This window comes from Neophocaena asiaeorientalis, unplaced genomic scaffold (genome assembly GCF_003031525.2).
Source record: "Neophocaena asiaeorientalis asiaeorientalis breed wild unplaced genomic scaffold, Neophocaena_asiaeorientalis_V1.1 scaffold82, whole genome shotgun sequence".
In the NCBI taxonomy this organism is placed as follows: domain Eukaryota; kingdom Metazoa; phylum Chordata; class Mammalia; order Artiodactyla; family Phocoenidae; genus Neophocaena; species Neophocaena asiaeorientalis.
This window is the reverse complement of record NW_020173068.1, coordinates 1,307,032-1,323,203: the sequence shown is the minus strand read 5'-3', so window position 1 is coordinate 1,323,203 and position 16,172 is coordinate 1,307,032. Positions and strand designations below refer to the sequence as shown.

The 16,172-nt window shown below is 45.3% G+C and overlaps 1 protein-coding gene across 4 annotated transcripts; it reads left to right on the top strand.

The window, feature by feature from the left end:
* The first annotated feature begins 27 nt into the window (after positions 1 to 27).
* On the top strand, positions 28 to 16,128 carry ITPA (inosine triphosphatase). 4 transcript variants are annotated; one of them, XM_024742997.1, is made up of 8 exons: positions 28 to 180; positions 8,768 to 8,825; positions 8,914 to 8,978; positions 9,596 to 9,669; positions 10,621 to 10,652; positions 11,211 to 11,326; positions 14,396 to 14,472; positions 15,653 to 16,128. In XM_024742997.1, exons 1-8 carry the CDS (start codon positions 115 to 117, stop codon positions 15,774 to 15,776), a joined length of 612 nt encoding a protein of 203 aa, XP_024598765.1. In that variant the 5' UTR covers positions 28 to 114; the 3' UTR covers positions 15,777 to 16,128. The 4 variants fall into 4 exon arrangements, with proteins under 4 accessions (XP_024598765.1, XP_024598764.1, XP_024598767.1 ...); XM_024742996.1 differs by having other exon boundaries at positions 14,346 to 14,472; XM_024742999.1 differs by lacking the exons at positions 8,768 to 8,825; positions 8,914 to 8,978 and having other exon boundaries at positions 109 to 180.
* Positions 16,129 to 16,172: the final 44 nt, after the last annotated feature.

The window sequence follows — 16,172 nt, the reverse complement described above, 5'->3', positions numbered from 1 at the left end:
AACACGCAACAAAATCCACAACCGGCCTTCCTGGAACCCGAGGCCGGAAAACGGGCCACCCACTTCCGCCGCCAGGCGGAAGTAGAGGGGCATCCGGTGAACCGGCCAGGTACAATGGCGGCCTCCTTGTCCGGGAAGAAGATCGTGTTTGTCACGGGGAACGCCAAGAAGCTGGAGGAGGTGACGGGAGGGGTGGGAAGCCGACCAGGAGGCGGTTGGGGGGTAGCGTGTGGGAAGGTTGGCTGGGGAGAAGGCGGAGAAGTGGCTTCCAGGCGGAGGGAAGCACGCGGGTGGAAGAGCAGAGGGGGAACAGAGTCCGACCCGGGGGGATGGGTTGGATCGGGAAGGGGATGGGCCGCGTGGAGTGGACCAGCACGTGTGCGGAGTGGGGGTGACCCGGGGTTGGACTCGACAGAATGAGGGCCTTGACACATCTGGGCACAGGGGTTGTGAGCTTAGGGGCATCGGGAGCTGAAGGAGTGGTGAGGTCCTTAACACTTGTCCCAAAGGTCACCTCTTAAGCTAGGTCCCAAACCGGGACCCTGACACCCCTCTGGAGCGGATCCAGACCCCGCTGCTGGCCTGGGGTTGGCAGGGGCCGGACAGGGTGTGGGGAGAGGCATCCAAGCTGAGTTCCACACCCCACCACGGTCCAGAAATGTGGTCCTCAGCCTCTCCCAGCCTCTTTCCGCCATCTGTGAAATGGCCATTATGCAGGAGGTCTGCTTCACAGCGCAATGGAGAGGAGTGAAGGAGGCAGTGGATCCAAAGTTCCTGCCTGCAGGGACTTTGTGGTCAGCTCTGAGAATTCTGGGGGTTGATGGAACCGCTTTGGCTGCAAATAGTAGAGAGACACAGGGAGCTCATGTAAACAGCCAGGTGACAATCCTGGTAATACAATGGTATGCTGTCCCACAGGGCTTGAGGAGTCTTTCTCAGGAGTCCCTATTGAGGGGTTTATTTGTCCTTCTAGTTCTCTCTGGATGCTCATCCCTTTTCCTTTTGAGGTCTTTCTGCATTTTTCCCTTCTGATGGAGGAGGCAGCAAGGCTTCTGCCAGACATCAGCTCTGATTGGCCTTGCTTGGATCAAAGGTTTGCCCTTACTTGGTCAGCCGTGGTCAAGGAGGTGGATCATGTTTGGGGAGTCAGGATGACACCCACTAGATGTCTGAGGCAGATCAATGGGGTGCAGTCATTAGGGTCATTTGTCTACAGCATAGGGACCAATGACACTTGCGTGCTGTTACAGGGTGGCCTCAGAAGTCAGAGCCCTGTGCTGATAAAAGGTTTGGGATCTTGAGGCCAGACCAGACAGGCAGACAGGCAGTGCCACACTGAACAGAGCCCCATGCGAGATGGTGGGTGCCAGCTCCCAAGGCCATCTCTACCTCTGGTTGAGAATGTGGCCCTCCCACATTTAAAGAAGAGGGAGGGAATTCCCTGGAAGTCCAGTGGTTAGGATTCGAGCTTTCACTGCCGGGGCCCGGGTTCGATCCCTGGTCGGGAAACTAAGATCCTGTAAGCCATGTGGCACGGCCCCCCAGAAAAAGGAGAAAAAAAAAGAAGATGCTGGAGTGGCCAGAGGAGGCTCACTGGAGAAAATGGACTTGAAGTTGGCCTAAAATAGGGAGTTTTAACTCTTCATCTCATGGTACCCCATTGGCAGAGTGATGAAGCCTCTGGACCCTCTCTCAGGAAAATATTTTTAAATGTACAAAGTAAAATACATAGGATTACAAAGGAAATCAATTCTATTGATTTACAATTCTCAAAATATTATAAATATTTGTGATCCAGTTACATATGCTTTATTAATGCATACCGAGCTGATCTCCCTGTGCTATGCCCCTGCTGCCCACTAGCTATTTTACATTTGGTAGTGTGTATATGTCGATGCTTCTGTCACTTCGCCCCAGCTTCCCCCTCCCCCACTGCCATGTCCTCAAGTCCATTCTGTATGTCTGCGTCTTTATTCCTGCCCTGCCACTAGGTTCATCGGTACCATTTTTTTTTTAGATTCCATATATATGCGTTAGCATATGGTATTTGTTTTTCTCTTTCTTTACTTTTTTTCTTTACTTCACTCTGTATGACAGAATCTAGGTCCATCCACCTCACTACAAAAAACTCTTTTGTTTCTTTTTATGGCTGAGTAATATTCCATTGTATATATGTGCCACATCTTCTTTATCCATTCGTCTGTCAGTGGACATTTAGTTTGCTTCCATGTCCTGCCTATTGTAAATAGTGCTGCAATGAATATTGTGGTACGTGTCTCTTTTTGAATTATGGTTTTCTCAGGGTATATGCCGAGTAGTGGGGTTTGCTGGGTCATGTGGTAGTTCTATTTTTAGTTTTTACGGCACCTCCATACTGCTCTCCATAGTGGTTGTATCAATTTACATTCCCACCAACAGTTCAGGAGGGTTCCCTTTTTACCACACCCTCTCCAGCATTTATTGTTTCTAGATTTTTTGATAATGGCCATTCTGACCAGTGTGAGGTGATACCTCATTGTGGTTTTGATTTGCATGTCTCTAATAGTGATGTTGAGCATCTTTTCATGTGCCTCTTGGCCATCTATCTGTATGTCTTCTTTGGTGAAATGTCTGTTTAGGTCTTCTGCCCATTTTTTAATTGGGTTGTTTCTTTTTTTTAATGTATTTTATTTTATTTTAATTTATTTTTGTTTTTGGCTGCGTTGGGTCTTCATTGCTGTGCGCAGGCTTTTCTCTGGTTGTGGTGAGCAGGGGCTACTCTTTGTTGCAGCGCGCAGGCTTCTCATTGCGGTGGCTTCTCTTGTGGAGCATGGGCTCTAGGTGCGCGGGCTTCAGTAGCTGTGGCACAGGGGGTCAGTAGTTGTGGCTTGCAGGCTCTAGAGCGCAGACTCAGTAGCTCGGTAGTTGTGGCGCACAGGCTTAGTTGCTCAGCGGCATGTGGGATCTTCCCAGACCAGGGCTCAAACCTGTGTCCTCTGCATTGGCAGGAGGATTGTTAACCACTGCGCCACCGGGGAAGCTGGGTTGTTTCTTTTTTTGATATTGAGCTCCATGAGCTGTTTGTATATTTTGGAGGTTAATCCTTTGCTCGTTGTTTCATTTGCAAATATTTTATCCCATTCTGAGGGTTGTCTTTTCCTCTTGTTTATGGTTTGCTTTGCTGTGCAAAGCTTTTAAGTTTAACTAGGTCCCATTTGTTTATTTTTGTTTTTATTTTCATTACTCTAGAAGGTGGGTCAAAAAACACCTTGCTGTGGTTTATGTCAGAGTGTTTTTCCTATGGTTTCCTCTGAGAGTTTTATAGTGTCTGGTTTTACATTTAGGTCTTTAATACATTTGGAGTTTATTTTTATTTTTTTATTTTTTGGAGTTTATTTTTGTGTGTGGTGTTAGGTGGTGTTCTAATTTCATTCTTTTACATGTAGCTGTCCAGTTTTCCCAGCACCACTTACTGAAGAGGCTGTCTTTTCTCCATTGTATGTTCTTGCCTCCTTTGTCGTAAATTAGGTGACCATATGTGCATGGGTTTATCTCTGGGCTTTCTATCCTGTACCTTGATCTATATTTCTGTTTTTGTGCCAGTACCATAATGTCTTGATTACTGTAGCTTTATAGTATAGTTTGAAATCAGGGAGCCTGATTCCTCCAGCTCCGTTTTTCTTTCTCAGTATTGCTTTGGCTATTCAGGATCTTTTGTGTTTCCATACAAATTGTAAAATTTTTTGTTCTAATTCTGTGAAGAATGCCATTGGTAGTTTGATAGGGATTGCATTGAATCTGTAGATTGCTTTGGGTAGTATAGTCATTTTCATAATATTGATTCTTCCAATCCAAGAATATGGTATATTTCTCCATTTGTTTATGACATCTTTGATTTCTTTCATCAGTGTTTTATAGTTTTCCAAGTATAAGTCTTTAACCTCCTTAGGTAGGTTTATTCCTAGATATTTTATTCTTTTTGTTGCAGTGGTAAATGGGATTGTTTCCTTAATTTCTTTTTCTGATTTTTCGTTGTTAGTGTATAGGAATGCCAGAGATTTCTGTGCATTAACTTTGTATCCTGCAACGTTACCAAATTTGTTGATTAGTTCTAGTAGTTTTCTGGTGGCATCTTTAGGATTTTCTATGTATAGTATCATCTCATCTGCAAGCAGTGACAGTTTTACTTATCCAATTTCTATACCTTTTATTTCTTTTTCTTCTCTGATTGCCATGGCTAGGACTTCGAAAACTATGTTGAATAAGAGTGGTGAGAGAGGACATCCTTGTCTTGTTCCTGATCTTAGAGGAAATGCTTTCAGTTTTTCAACATTGAGTATGTTTGCTGTGGGTTTGTCATATATGACCTTTATTATGTTGAGGTAGGTTCCCTCTATGCCCATTATCTGGAGAGTTTTTATCGGAAAAGAGTGTTGAATTTTTTTCAAAACCTTTTTCTGCATCTATTGAGATGATCACATGGTTTTTATTCCTTAATTTGTTAACATGGTGTATCACATTGATTGATTTGCGTATATTGAAGAATCCTTGCATCTGATGTATGATCCTTTTAATATGTTGTTGGATTCTGTTTGCTAGTATTTTGTTCAGGAGTTTTGCATCTATGTTCATCAGTGATATTGGACTATAATTTTCTTTTTTTGTGATATCTTATTTTGGTTTTGGTATCAGGGTGATGGTGGCTTCATAGAACGAATTTGGGAGCATTCCTCTCTGCAGTTTTTTGGAAGAGTTTGAGAAGGATCGGTGTTAGCTCTTCTCTAAATGTTTGATAGAATTCACCTGTGAAGCCATCTGGTCCTGGACTTCTGTTTGTTGGAAGATTTTTTTTATATATAAATTTATTTATTTTTACTTATTTACATTTGACTGTGCTGGGTCTTCGTTGCTGCGCGTGGACTTTCTCCAGTTGCGGCAAGCCGGGGCTACTCTTCGTTATGGTGCACAGGCTTCTCATTGTGGTGGTTTCCCTTGTTGTGGAGCATGGGCTCTTGGCAGGCGGGCTTCAGTAGTTGCGGCACATGGGCTCAGTAGTTGTGGCTCATGGGCTCTAGAGCATAGGCTCAGTAGGGCGGCACATGGGGTTAGTTGCTCCATGGCATATGGGGTTTTCTCGGACCAGGGATCAAACCTGTGTCCCCTGCATTGGCAGGCAGATTTTTAACCACTACGCCACCAGGGAAGTCCTGTTGGAAGATTTTTAATTACAGTTTCAATTTCATTACTTGTGATAGGTCTGTTTATATTTTCTAATTCTTCCTGGCTCAGTCTTGGAAAAATTGTACATTTCCAAGAATTTGTCCATTTCCTCATGGTTGTCCATTTTATTGGCATATAGTTGTCTGTAGTAGCTTCTTATAATCCTTTGTATTTCTGCAGTGTCAGTTGTGATTTTTCCTTTTTCATTTCTAATTTTATTGATTTGCGCCCTTTTTTTCTTGATGAGTCTGGCTAAGGGTTTATCAATTTTGTTTATCTTCTCAAAGAACCAACTTTTAGTTTTATTGATTTTTGCTGTTGTTTTCATTTCTGTTTCATTTATTTCTGCTCTGATCTTTATGATTTCTTTCCTTCTACTGACTTTGGGTTTTCATTGTTCTTCTTTCTCTAGTTGCTTTAGGTGTAGGGTTAGATTGTTTATTTGAGATTTTTCTTGTTTCTTGAGGTACGATTGAATTGCTATAAACTTCCCTCTTAGAACTGCTTTTGCTGCATCCCATAGGTTTTGAATCATCGTGTTTTTGTTGTCATTTGTTTCTATGTATTCTTTTATTTCTTTGATTTCTCTAGTGATCTCTTGGTTACTTAGTAGTGCACTGTTTAGCCTCCATGTATTTGTGTTTTTTACAGTTTTTTTCCTGTAATTGATTTCCACATAGCAGTGTGGTCAGAAAAGATGCTTGATACGATTTCAATTTTCTTAAATTTTCCGAGGCTTGATTTGTGACCCAAGATGTGATCTGTCTTGGAGAATGTTCCGAGTGCACTTGAGAAGGAAGTGTACTGTGCCATTTTCGGGTGGAATGTTCTATAAATATCAATTAAATCTATCTGGTCTGTTGTGTCATCTAAAGCTTGTGTTTGCTTATTTATTTTCTGTTTGGATGATCTGTCCATTGGGGTAAGTGAGGTGTTAAAGTCCCCTACTATTATAGTGTTACTGTTGATTTCTGCTTTCATGGTTGTTAGCATTTGCCTTATGTATTGAGGTGCTCCTATGTTGGGTGCATAAGCGATTATAATTGTTATATCTTCTTCTTGGATTGATCCCTTGATCATTATGTAATGTCCTTCCTTATCTCTTGTAACAGTCTTTATTTTAAAGTCTGTTTTTAAAAATAAATTTATTTATTTTATTTTTTTATTTTTGGTTGTGTTGGGTCTTTGTTGCTGTGCATGGGCTTTCTCTAGTCGCAGCAAGCAGGGGTTACTCTTCATGGTGGTGTGCAGTCTTCTCATTGAGGTGGCTTCTCTTGTTGCATAACACAGGCTCTAGGCACGCAGGCTTCAGTAGTTGTGGCACACGGGCTCAGTAGTTGTGGCTCACAGGCTCTAGAGCGCAGGCTCAGTAGTTGTGGTGCATGGGCTTAGTCGCTGCACAGCATGTGGGATCTTCCTGGACCAGGGATCGAACCTGTGTCCCCTGCATTGGCAGGCAGATTCTTAACTGCTGCACCACCAGGGAAGCCCTAAAGTCTATTTTATCTGATATGAGTATTGCTACTCCAACATTCTTTTGATTTCCATTTGCATGGAATATATTTTTCCATCCCTTCACTTTTAGTCTGTATGTGTTCCTAGGTCTGAAGTGGGTCTCTTGTAGACAGCATATATACGGGTCTTGTTTTTGTATCCATTCAGCCAGTCTGTGTCTTTTGGTTGGAGCATTTAATCCATTTACATTCAAGGTTGTTATCGATTGTATGTTCCTATTACCATTTTCTTAATTGTTTTGGGTTCGTTTTTGTGGGTCTTTTTCTTCTCTTGTGTTTCCTGCCTAGAGAAGTTTTTTTAGCATTTGTTGTAAAGCTGGTTTGGTGGTGCTGAATTCTCTTACCTTTTGCTTGTCTGAAAAGTTTTTGATTTCTCTGTTGACTCTGAATGAGATCCTTGCTGGGTAGAGTAATCTTGGTTGTAGTTTTTTCTCTTTTATCATTTTAAGTATATCCTGCCACTCCCTTCTGGCCTGCAGAGTTTCTGCTGAAAAATCAGTTGATAATATTATGGGGATTCCTTTGTATGTTATCTTTTGCTTTTCCCTTGCTGCTTTTAATATTTTTTCTTTGAACTTAATTTTTGTTAGTTTGATTAATATGTGTCTTGGTGTGTTTCTCCTAAGATTTATCCTGTATGGGACTCTGCGCTTCCTGGACTTGGGTGGCAATTTCCTTTCCCATGTTAGGGAAGTTTTCTACTATAATTTCTTCAAATATTTTCTCAGACCCTTTCTTTTTCTCTTCTTATTTGGGACCCCTATAATTCGAATGTTGGTGTGTTTAGTATTGTCCCAGAGGTCTCTGAGATTGTCTTCGATTCTTTTCATTCTTTTTTCTTTATTCTGCTCCTTGGCAGTTATTTCCAGCAGTCTGTCTTCCAGCTCACTTATATTTGTTCTTCTGCCTCAGTTATCCTATTGTTGATTCCTTCTAGTGTATTTTTCATTTCAGTTACTGTGTTTTTATCTCTGTTTGTCCTTCAGTTCTTCTAGAACTTTGTTAAACATTTCTTATATTTTCTTAGTCTGTGCCTCCATTCTACTTCTGAGATTCTGGATCATCTTTACTACCATTACTCTGAATTCTTTTTCAGGTAGCTTGCCTATTTCCTCTTCATTTATTTGGTCTTATAGGTTTTTACCATGCTTCTTCATCTGTGACATACTTTATTACCCTCTCATTTTTTCTGATGGGTGGGATTGTGTTCCTGTTTAACTGGTTGTTTGGCCTGAGGCTTCCAACACTGGAGTTTGTAGGCTGTTGGGTAGAGCTGGGTCTTGGTGCTGAGATGAGGAACTCCGGGAGACCTCACTCCAATGAATATTTCCTGGGGTCTGAGGTTCTCTTGTTAGTCCAGTGGTTCAGACTCAGAGCTCCCATTGCAGGAGCCGTTCACTTGGGGGTTCTTCCCATCTCCTTGGGTGTCAAGGTCCCCCACCACCATCTGGCAGGCACCCTAGTTGTAGGGAGACACAAACTCTGTGTCTTCCCACGCCGCCATCTTGACTCTGCCCCTTGTAAATGATATTTTGAGATATCTGCTACAACTGTAATGGGATATGACAACATCTGTGATTTTAATAGGTTTAAATATCACAGGAGATGCTAATGCTATTTGTGTTTGTTTTCTATATTCACTATTGAAAGGGATGCTAAATTTCAGGTAGGGGTTAGTGAAAATAAAGCGTTTTTTTTTTTTTTTTCCTAATCCAAGTTCACAGATCTCCTGAATTCTGGGTAACCCCTGATGGAAAATTCCTGGCCCAAAGGATAGGTTTTGGGAGCACTGAGAAGGGAAGAGGGTGTTCTAGGTAGGTGGTTAGCATAAACAGAGACCTGAAGTAGGATGGAGGGATTGGAGAGTGAGGAGATGGGGGAACTGACCTGCTGGGGTGGGACCCTGAAGGCTGGGGTGAGGCTCGTGGGCCTGACTTGGTGAGCTTTAGGGGACTGACAGGAGAGTTACCTGACGAGAAAGGTGGGTGACAGCTTGTGTAGTAATGGGGAATAGTTAAACAAATGGTGATAAATGTTCTTTTGTTTTGGAACAGGTCATTCAGATTCTAGGAGATAAGTTTCCATGCACTTTGGTGGCACAGAAGATTGACTGTATGTCTCTGATTAGTTCTATTTTTAAAAGATGATTCAATTTCTCTCTCTCTCTGTGACCTGACTGTGTGTCTGTTTCTCTGATAAGTGCCAGAGTACCAAGGAGAGCCTGAAGAGATTTCCATTCGGAAGTGTCAGGAGGCAGCTCGCCAGGTGCTTGCTCCACACATGTCCTGTACTTGCGCCTCTTGTCCTGGTGGCTTCTGGGGTCTGTGCCTGCTGGGGATGGGTAGAGAATATGGTGGGCACAGTTTATAATGACTTGAAGGACGTTTCCAGGCTTAGCTAGGCTGGAGTCAGTTAATATTGGCTCTGGAATACTGCCTTCCTTTCTCAACCTTGACTGCATAGTATCCCCCTAGATGACCACACACACACATAATTCACTCTTCCCAATTCTCAGGTACATACATTCCACCTCTACATTCTCCCCACATACATCCACCCTGTACTCACACATCTCTGTGGAACTGAAAAAGAGTGCTTTGTAAACAGTCAGGCTGCTTGAGTATGAATCCCAGCTCTCCTGTCACTGTACCTGGAGCAAACTTTACAACCTGCCAAGACTTTGATGTCCCTACCTTTAAAATGAAGATAAGAGATTAGTCAACAGCTGTTACCCAGAGCAGATGGACCTCTATCTGCTGCTGCTGTTGCACATCCCAGCTAGCTGTGAGTGTGGCCCTGGCTTGGGTGGCAGGGGAATTCACGGTGGAGATGGGGCCTGCTGCTGGACGCGCGTCTCAGGGCTGCATGTTCTTGTGCTGCAGGTGCAGGGCCCTGTACTGGTGGAGGACACCTGTCTGTGCTTCAACGCCCTTGGGGGCCTCCCTGGCCCCTACATGTGAGTGCTCCCCCACCCTTTTGCAGGGCCCTGGCCACAAAACCACTTGAAATTTGAAATGATTTGTTACTTGATACTGCGGGTCATTCACTGTCTTGGCATCAACACCAGTATGTCAGATTGTCTTGAGGGAGGATTAGGGATGGGGAAGAGGCATACCTTTCTTTTGTAAAGTGTGAGAATGTGATTGTGTAAGTTGAGATGGGCAAGGGGAACTCACCCATTGGAGAGGTACATTCGTGGGCAGATCAGTTTCAGGAAAGAGAAAATAAGGAAGTTGAGATCTGCAGATGGATTTCCTTAAAGCTATCCAGTACCCTGGACCCCCTCAGAAGGTCTTTGTGTATCTCTAGGGTACAAATACCCCAATTTGTTAGGTCTTGGGTATGTATACAGTTGACCCTTGAACAACTTGGGGGGGTTAACCTGCGTTTAACTTACAGTTGGCCTTCCATATCAGTGAATTCAACTGTATATTACTGTAGTATTTACTACTGAAAAATATCTATGTATAAGCGAACATATGCAGTTCAAATTCATGTTGTTCAAGGGTTAACTGTATCTTTAACTTTTGGATTGCTAATTTGTTTGCCAAGGCAGTAGCACCCCTACACACTTATAGTGTATATCGCTCCATATTCTTACCAGCACTGTTTTATGACTTTTTAGTATTTTGTAATGGCGGGAGTGGGAAATGTTACCACATGCAATTTTAATTTGCATTTCCCTAATTACCAGTGAGATTGAGGGCTTCACTGGTTTATCAGTTCTTTTGTGGATTGCCTCTTTGTCTCCATTTCCTTTTTCCTATTGGATTATTTCTCTTCATTTTGAGTTGAAACATTCTTTGCTCTCCCAGGGCTCTAATCCCTGGGGGATGCAGCCCAGAAACAAGGTGGTAAGAACATCCATCTGATTGTGGTGTCTGACTCACCTTTATTTCTCTTGTAGAAAGTGGTTTCTGGAGAAGTTAAAGCCTGAAGGTATTATCCCCATGTCTCTTTCTTTAGACCTGTTTGAAATTAAGAATCTGTGGGTTCTACGGGAGGAGCTCCAACTAGTAATCAGGAATCTCGGGTTCCATCCCCTTCACGGAGTCTCCATTCACCTCAGTTTCCCCATCTATAATCTACAGCTCACACTCTCCCTATACACCCTGTGCCAGGGAGCACTGAGATTTGGGAGGAGTGGATGGGGTGGGGGTGGGTGGTGAGACCTTTGTGTTTGAGGGACAAAGGGGCTCTAGTTGATTCTGGCTCAGAGAGGGACTGGCCCCACTTCTTGCTGTCCTTGCCTCAGTGGGGGGCGGGGAGGGGGACACCCTGCTGCTCCTCCTGGTCCCAGCAGCGCATACCCTGAAGCCCACAGTGGTAGAATAAGGAACCCCACATCCCTATCACCCAACTTCCTGGGTTATCAGCGCAGGGCCTATTTGGTGATATGTATAACTCCCCTTCACCACCTGGGCCCATTGAGTGCGGAGAGGGGGCTGGGGCCGGGCAGCGTAGAGTGCGCTGAGCCCTCACTACACGTGCCCGCAGGTCTCCACCAGCTCCTGGCTGGGTTCCAAGACAAGTCGGCCTATGCACTCTGCACGTTCGCGCTCAGCACTGGGGACCCCAGCGAGCCTGTGCGCCTCTTCAGGGGCCGGACCTCGGTGCGTACCCATGCTCGTTCCCCCCCCCCGAGCGCCGCCAGAGGGCGCTGTGACTCGCGATGATGCTTCAGGACTGTAGTGGGGAGGGCGCGCCCCTGGGTACCACAGCTAGAAGTGCTGTCAATCCCGAAACTTATTTGACCCCTGAGTCTGGTGTTTGGAAACGCACAGTGGCTTACAGCTGTTGGGGCCTGGTATACCCAGAGCTCTGCAGTGTATGCTCTCCTGAGAAGCAGATGTGGAAACTGAAGGTGACAACTCCTAGAGCTACATCTATGGCCCAGACTCCTCCAAGCTTGAATCTCCTCATCCCACTGCTGAGGCAACAGCTTCCCTTGAACATCTCACAGCCTTTCTGACTTTTTATGTTCATATAGAATCTTCCTTCTCCCCCCAACTCATTCCTTTCAAAACTGCCCTTCAGTGCCCCAATGCTTACCTATCAGACCGTAGGTTCAGCTGCTTCTCACAGGGTCCAGACCACCCTCTGGGCTGGCCTGCTTCCCCCCCCCCCCCGCCCCAGCCCATCCATCCCCTCCCCGTGGCAGGAGTGTACCTTGAGGCACATCATTTCTCTGCTTTGTCCTTTCTGCTTAGGATAGAATCCAGAGTCCCACCCTAGCTCACATAGCCCTATGCCAGTGGCTCCACCAGGGGCTGTCCACAGATGTTTTACTTTACACTCCCTGATTAGATTTTTAATTTTTGTGGTGAAAAAACAGGTAACAGAAATTACCATCTTCATTTTTAAGTGTACAATACAATAGTGTACACTGTTGTGCACCAGATCTCTAGAACTTTCTCATCTTGCAGAATTGAAACTATGCCCATTGAATAATGACTCCACCTTCCCCACCTCTCTCCAGCACCTGGCAACCACCATTCTACTTTGTGTTGCTAAGAGTTCAGCTACCTCAGATACATCATATAAGTGGAATCCTGCAGTGTTTGTTTTTTTGTGACTGGCTTATCTCACTTAGCATAATGTCCTCAAGTATCATCCATGTTGTAGCATGTGACAGGATCTCCTTTTTTAAGGCTGAATAATATTCCATTGTATATATATACCACTTTTTCCTTTATCCGTTTACAGGCATACCTCGTTTTATTGAGCTTCACAGATATTATGTTTTTACAAATTGAAAGTTTGTGGCAATCCTGCATTGTCAGATGATGGTTAGCATTTTTAGCAATTAAGTATTTTTAAATTAAGGTATGTACACTTTTTTTTAGACATAATGCTATTGCACACTTAATAGATTACAATATAGTGTAAACGTGACTTTTATATGCAGTAGGAAACCAAAAAATTCATGTGACTTGCTTTATTGCGATAATTGCTTAATTGCAGTGGTCTGGAACTGAACCCACAATATCTCCGAGGTCTGCCTGTATTCATTGATGAACACTTGCGTGGCTTCCACTTTTTGGCTCGTTCATAATGCTGCTATGAACGTGGGTGTGCAAATATCTCTTCAAGATCCTGTTTTCATTCTTTTGGGTATATATCCAGAAATGGGATTGCTGGATCATATTGCCTGGTTACATTTTTAACAGTTAGTTTTAGTGGTCTGCTACTTTCACAGAAATGTTCTCTCAAAAATCAAAAGTATGAACAACCACAGGCCCAACTTCCTGCACCATGACTGACTAGCAGCTATGCTGCTGACGGGGCCTGATCACTTTCATCCGACCATTCCCTATTGTCTCCCCAGCGTGGGCTGCTGTTTGTACTTTGTTGCTGCCAGCCCTGACTTTAACTGAGGTAGCCTTGTTTCTCCTTGTTCTGTTCTCCCCTGTGCTTTCGAAAAAACCCTAGCCACATTGTCCTTTCAGCAGTGCGTATGATAAGCCTTTTCCATCTCTGGACCTCAGCACAGCTGTGTCCTCCACCTAGAATATTCTTGCCCTAGTCCTTTATGTGGCCAAAGTGTCCCCTCCTCACTGAGGCCTTCCCTGAGCTCCCCATCTTGTTATTCTTGAGCCCAGCTCCCAGTTTGTTGCCTCAAAGACACTTTGTATTTGGTAATCATTAATGTTTACTGATGTAATGCTTGTTTTGCTTAAGAGTTCCATTCTGTGAAGGCAAGGCTACGATTTTCTGTTTTCCTGGTGCCTGCTTCGCTGAGGTGTTCAAAAAACAGTTGTTGCGTGGGTGAAGTTCAGAGTGGTTCAGTAACTGGCCTCCGTCACACAGCTCCCCATTAGCAGAAGCAGAATTTGCCTTTGGTCTGAAAGACTTGGAATTTATATGGCTAATCCCCATCCTCTACTACCTCCCTTGTATTTTATAAGTTGTTTTTTTTTTGTTGTTGTTGTTGTTTTTTGCGGTACGCGGGCCTCTCACTGTTGTGGCCTCGTCCGTTGTGGAGCACAGGCTCTGGACCCGCAGGCTCAGCGGACATGGCTCACGGGCCCAGCCACTCTGCGGCATGTGGGATCTTCCCGGACCAGGGCACGAACCCATGTCCCCTGCATCGGTAGGCGGACTCTCAACCACTGTGCCACCAGGGAAGCCTGACACTGGTTATCTTTGTCACATTTTCCTTTTGGAATTTGCCTATTACAGCCAGTATTTACTGAGCTCATTTTTGTGTTGAACATTGTGCAAAGTAATTTCTATTTTGTTGTTTCATTTGTTAGAGCCTCCCTTGTATTTTGAGAAATGCAGTAATAGTAGCAGGCACAGGGCTTGGCTGCAAGGTTCAGGGCCCTCAAACTTCCTATTAGGAGAAAATGTTTTCTGTCAGTCTTTCAAAGTTGCTTCTCTTCTTCAGTGAGGTCACAGTTTGTCAAAGCTTCAGAGAGGGAGGCTGGTCCCAGGGGTATCTGTGGGCTAATCAAGCATGTGGTTCCTCCCTGTCTGTGGGGAGCAAGCCGTCCTGCTCTGCATTTTATCTGTGTTCAGCAAACATTTGCCGGCACCATGGACCCCTTGAAATAATATATTTTGAGTAAATAGGGTTTAACCAAATTCGTAAACTAACCAAACTCAATCTGGCTACTGCCCTCCTCACAGTGCATCTTCTCCACACCCAGTGGCACACCTGTCCCCCTTTCCTCTGGCAGGGCCAGATTGTGGTGCCCCGTGGCTGCCGGGATTTTGGCTGGGACCCCTGCTTTCAGCCTGATGGATATGAGCAGACGTAAGGAGCCCCAGTTTCTTTCAGGGGTGTGGGGTGGGGATGGCCGTGGTCTGGGTTGGGTCAGTGCCCTGCCCAGGTGCAGGCACGCGGATACAGGCGGGGCAGGCTCTGAGGTGCCATTCCGGCTGAAGGCAGCTCTGCTGGGGTGGATGCAAGGAATCTGGGTGGCCCGGTCCACAGCTGGGAGGCAGCTGGGCATAGCTGAAGTCCTGGGCTCTCGGGCTCAGCTCAGCGCAGAGCAGCTTTGTAGCTTCAGTGGCTTCCCTGCTCTGACCTGGGCTTGTCAGCTTTGTTGGATGACTATCTGACCCCCATTTAGTCTGGAAAAATGTTAGCACTTGGCCACCACGTTACACCCCCACAGTGCTAGGAGTTTTCAGTATTTCATGCTAGCCCCCGCTTATTTACACGGGACATGTTGGCCATTATTGGAATCGGGTTTGTCAAGCTGGAGGGGGGCCCTTAGGGAGTGTGGCCTGAGGCCTCACAACAGCCAGGCAGGGCTGAGGACAACATGAAGCAGCACTTTGGTGACACAAAGGCTCTATATCTGCACTGTGCAATCCGGTAGCCATTAGCCACGTGTGGCTGCGGAGCATCTGAAATGTGGTTAGAGCAACTGAGGAACAGAATTTATTTTTATTCAGTTATAATTGGTTTAAATGGCCACAGTGGCTGGTAGCCACCATATTTGACAGCATAGATGTGAAAGTGACAACTGGAGTAGGGATTCTTACCTCACTGGAGTCCTGCCATGGATGGCAGGCCACTGGCTGGCTGTTCAAGGCTCATCTGCTGCCCCCTGCCTCCACCTGCCCGTCCCACAGTGCATTGGAGGAGATTGCTATGTTTGCTCTGTCAGGCCCCACTGCTTCCCGTCAACAGATGACAAAGCTGATAAAGCATGCAGCTCATCCCCCTGTCCCCAGCTTCCCTTTGATGACTTTTGGACACACTAGAACCAGTTTAAGATCCTTTCACACTCATTAATATGGGTTTCTACCTACAGGGGAATTTAAGACTGATTTTTAAAAAATTAACTCTGGTTGCCAGGAGCTGGTAGCCCCACTACCCTTTCCTAGGGACTCTTTGAGCTTTGGGCTCCAGGATGAGGTGAGGTGTACACACCCTACCTGAATCTGGGCCCCCTCTTCTCTGAGCTGCTACTGTTGCCCCTTAGGTATGCAGAGATGCCCAAGGCTGAGAAGAACACCATCTCCCATCGCTTCCAGGCCCTGCTTGAGTTGCAAGAATACTTTGGCAACCTGACTCCACTTGGAGCTGGTGATGACCACTCTGGCTGAGGATCCGGGGAGGGCTAGCCTGAAACCGCCTCTATCAGGCAGGCACCCATCCAAGTACCGCCTTCAGGGTTACCACTTCCTGGGGGTGTTACCAGCCGTCAGGAGCAGCTGGCTCTGCTTGGAGAAACTTTGGCCAGAGGACACCATCCTCTTGTCCTCGGGGATTCAGTGGTCTCCTACAGCCTCCAGGCCTGGAATCCGGAAAGGACCTTGGGTGTTAAAACTGGCCTTGGCAGGGTTGAGGGTTTGGGGAAGAACCACACAAACAGCCTTAGATGTTTTTTAAATGCAGCAAATAAAAATTCCGGAGGGTACTTGCTTCCAAAATAAACTGGGTATATTTGCTTTGAAACTTGCCTCAGACAGGTGTCTGTTTCCTGAGTCCCCTTTGGCACG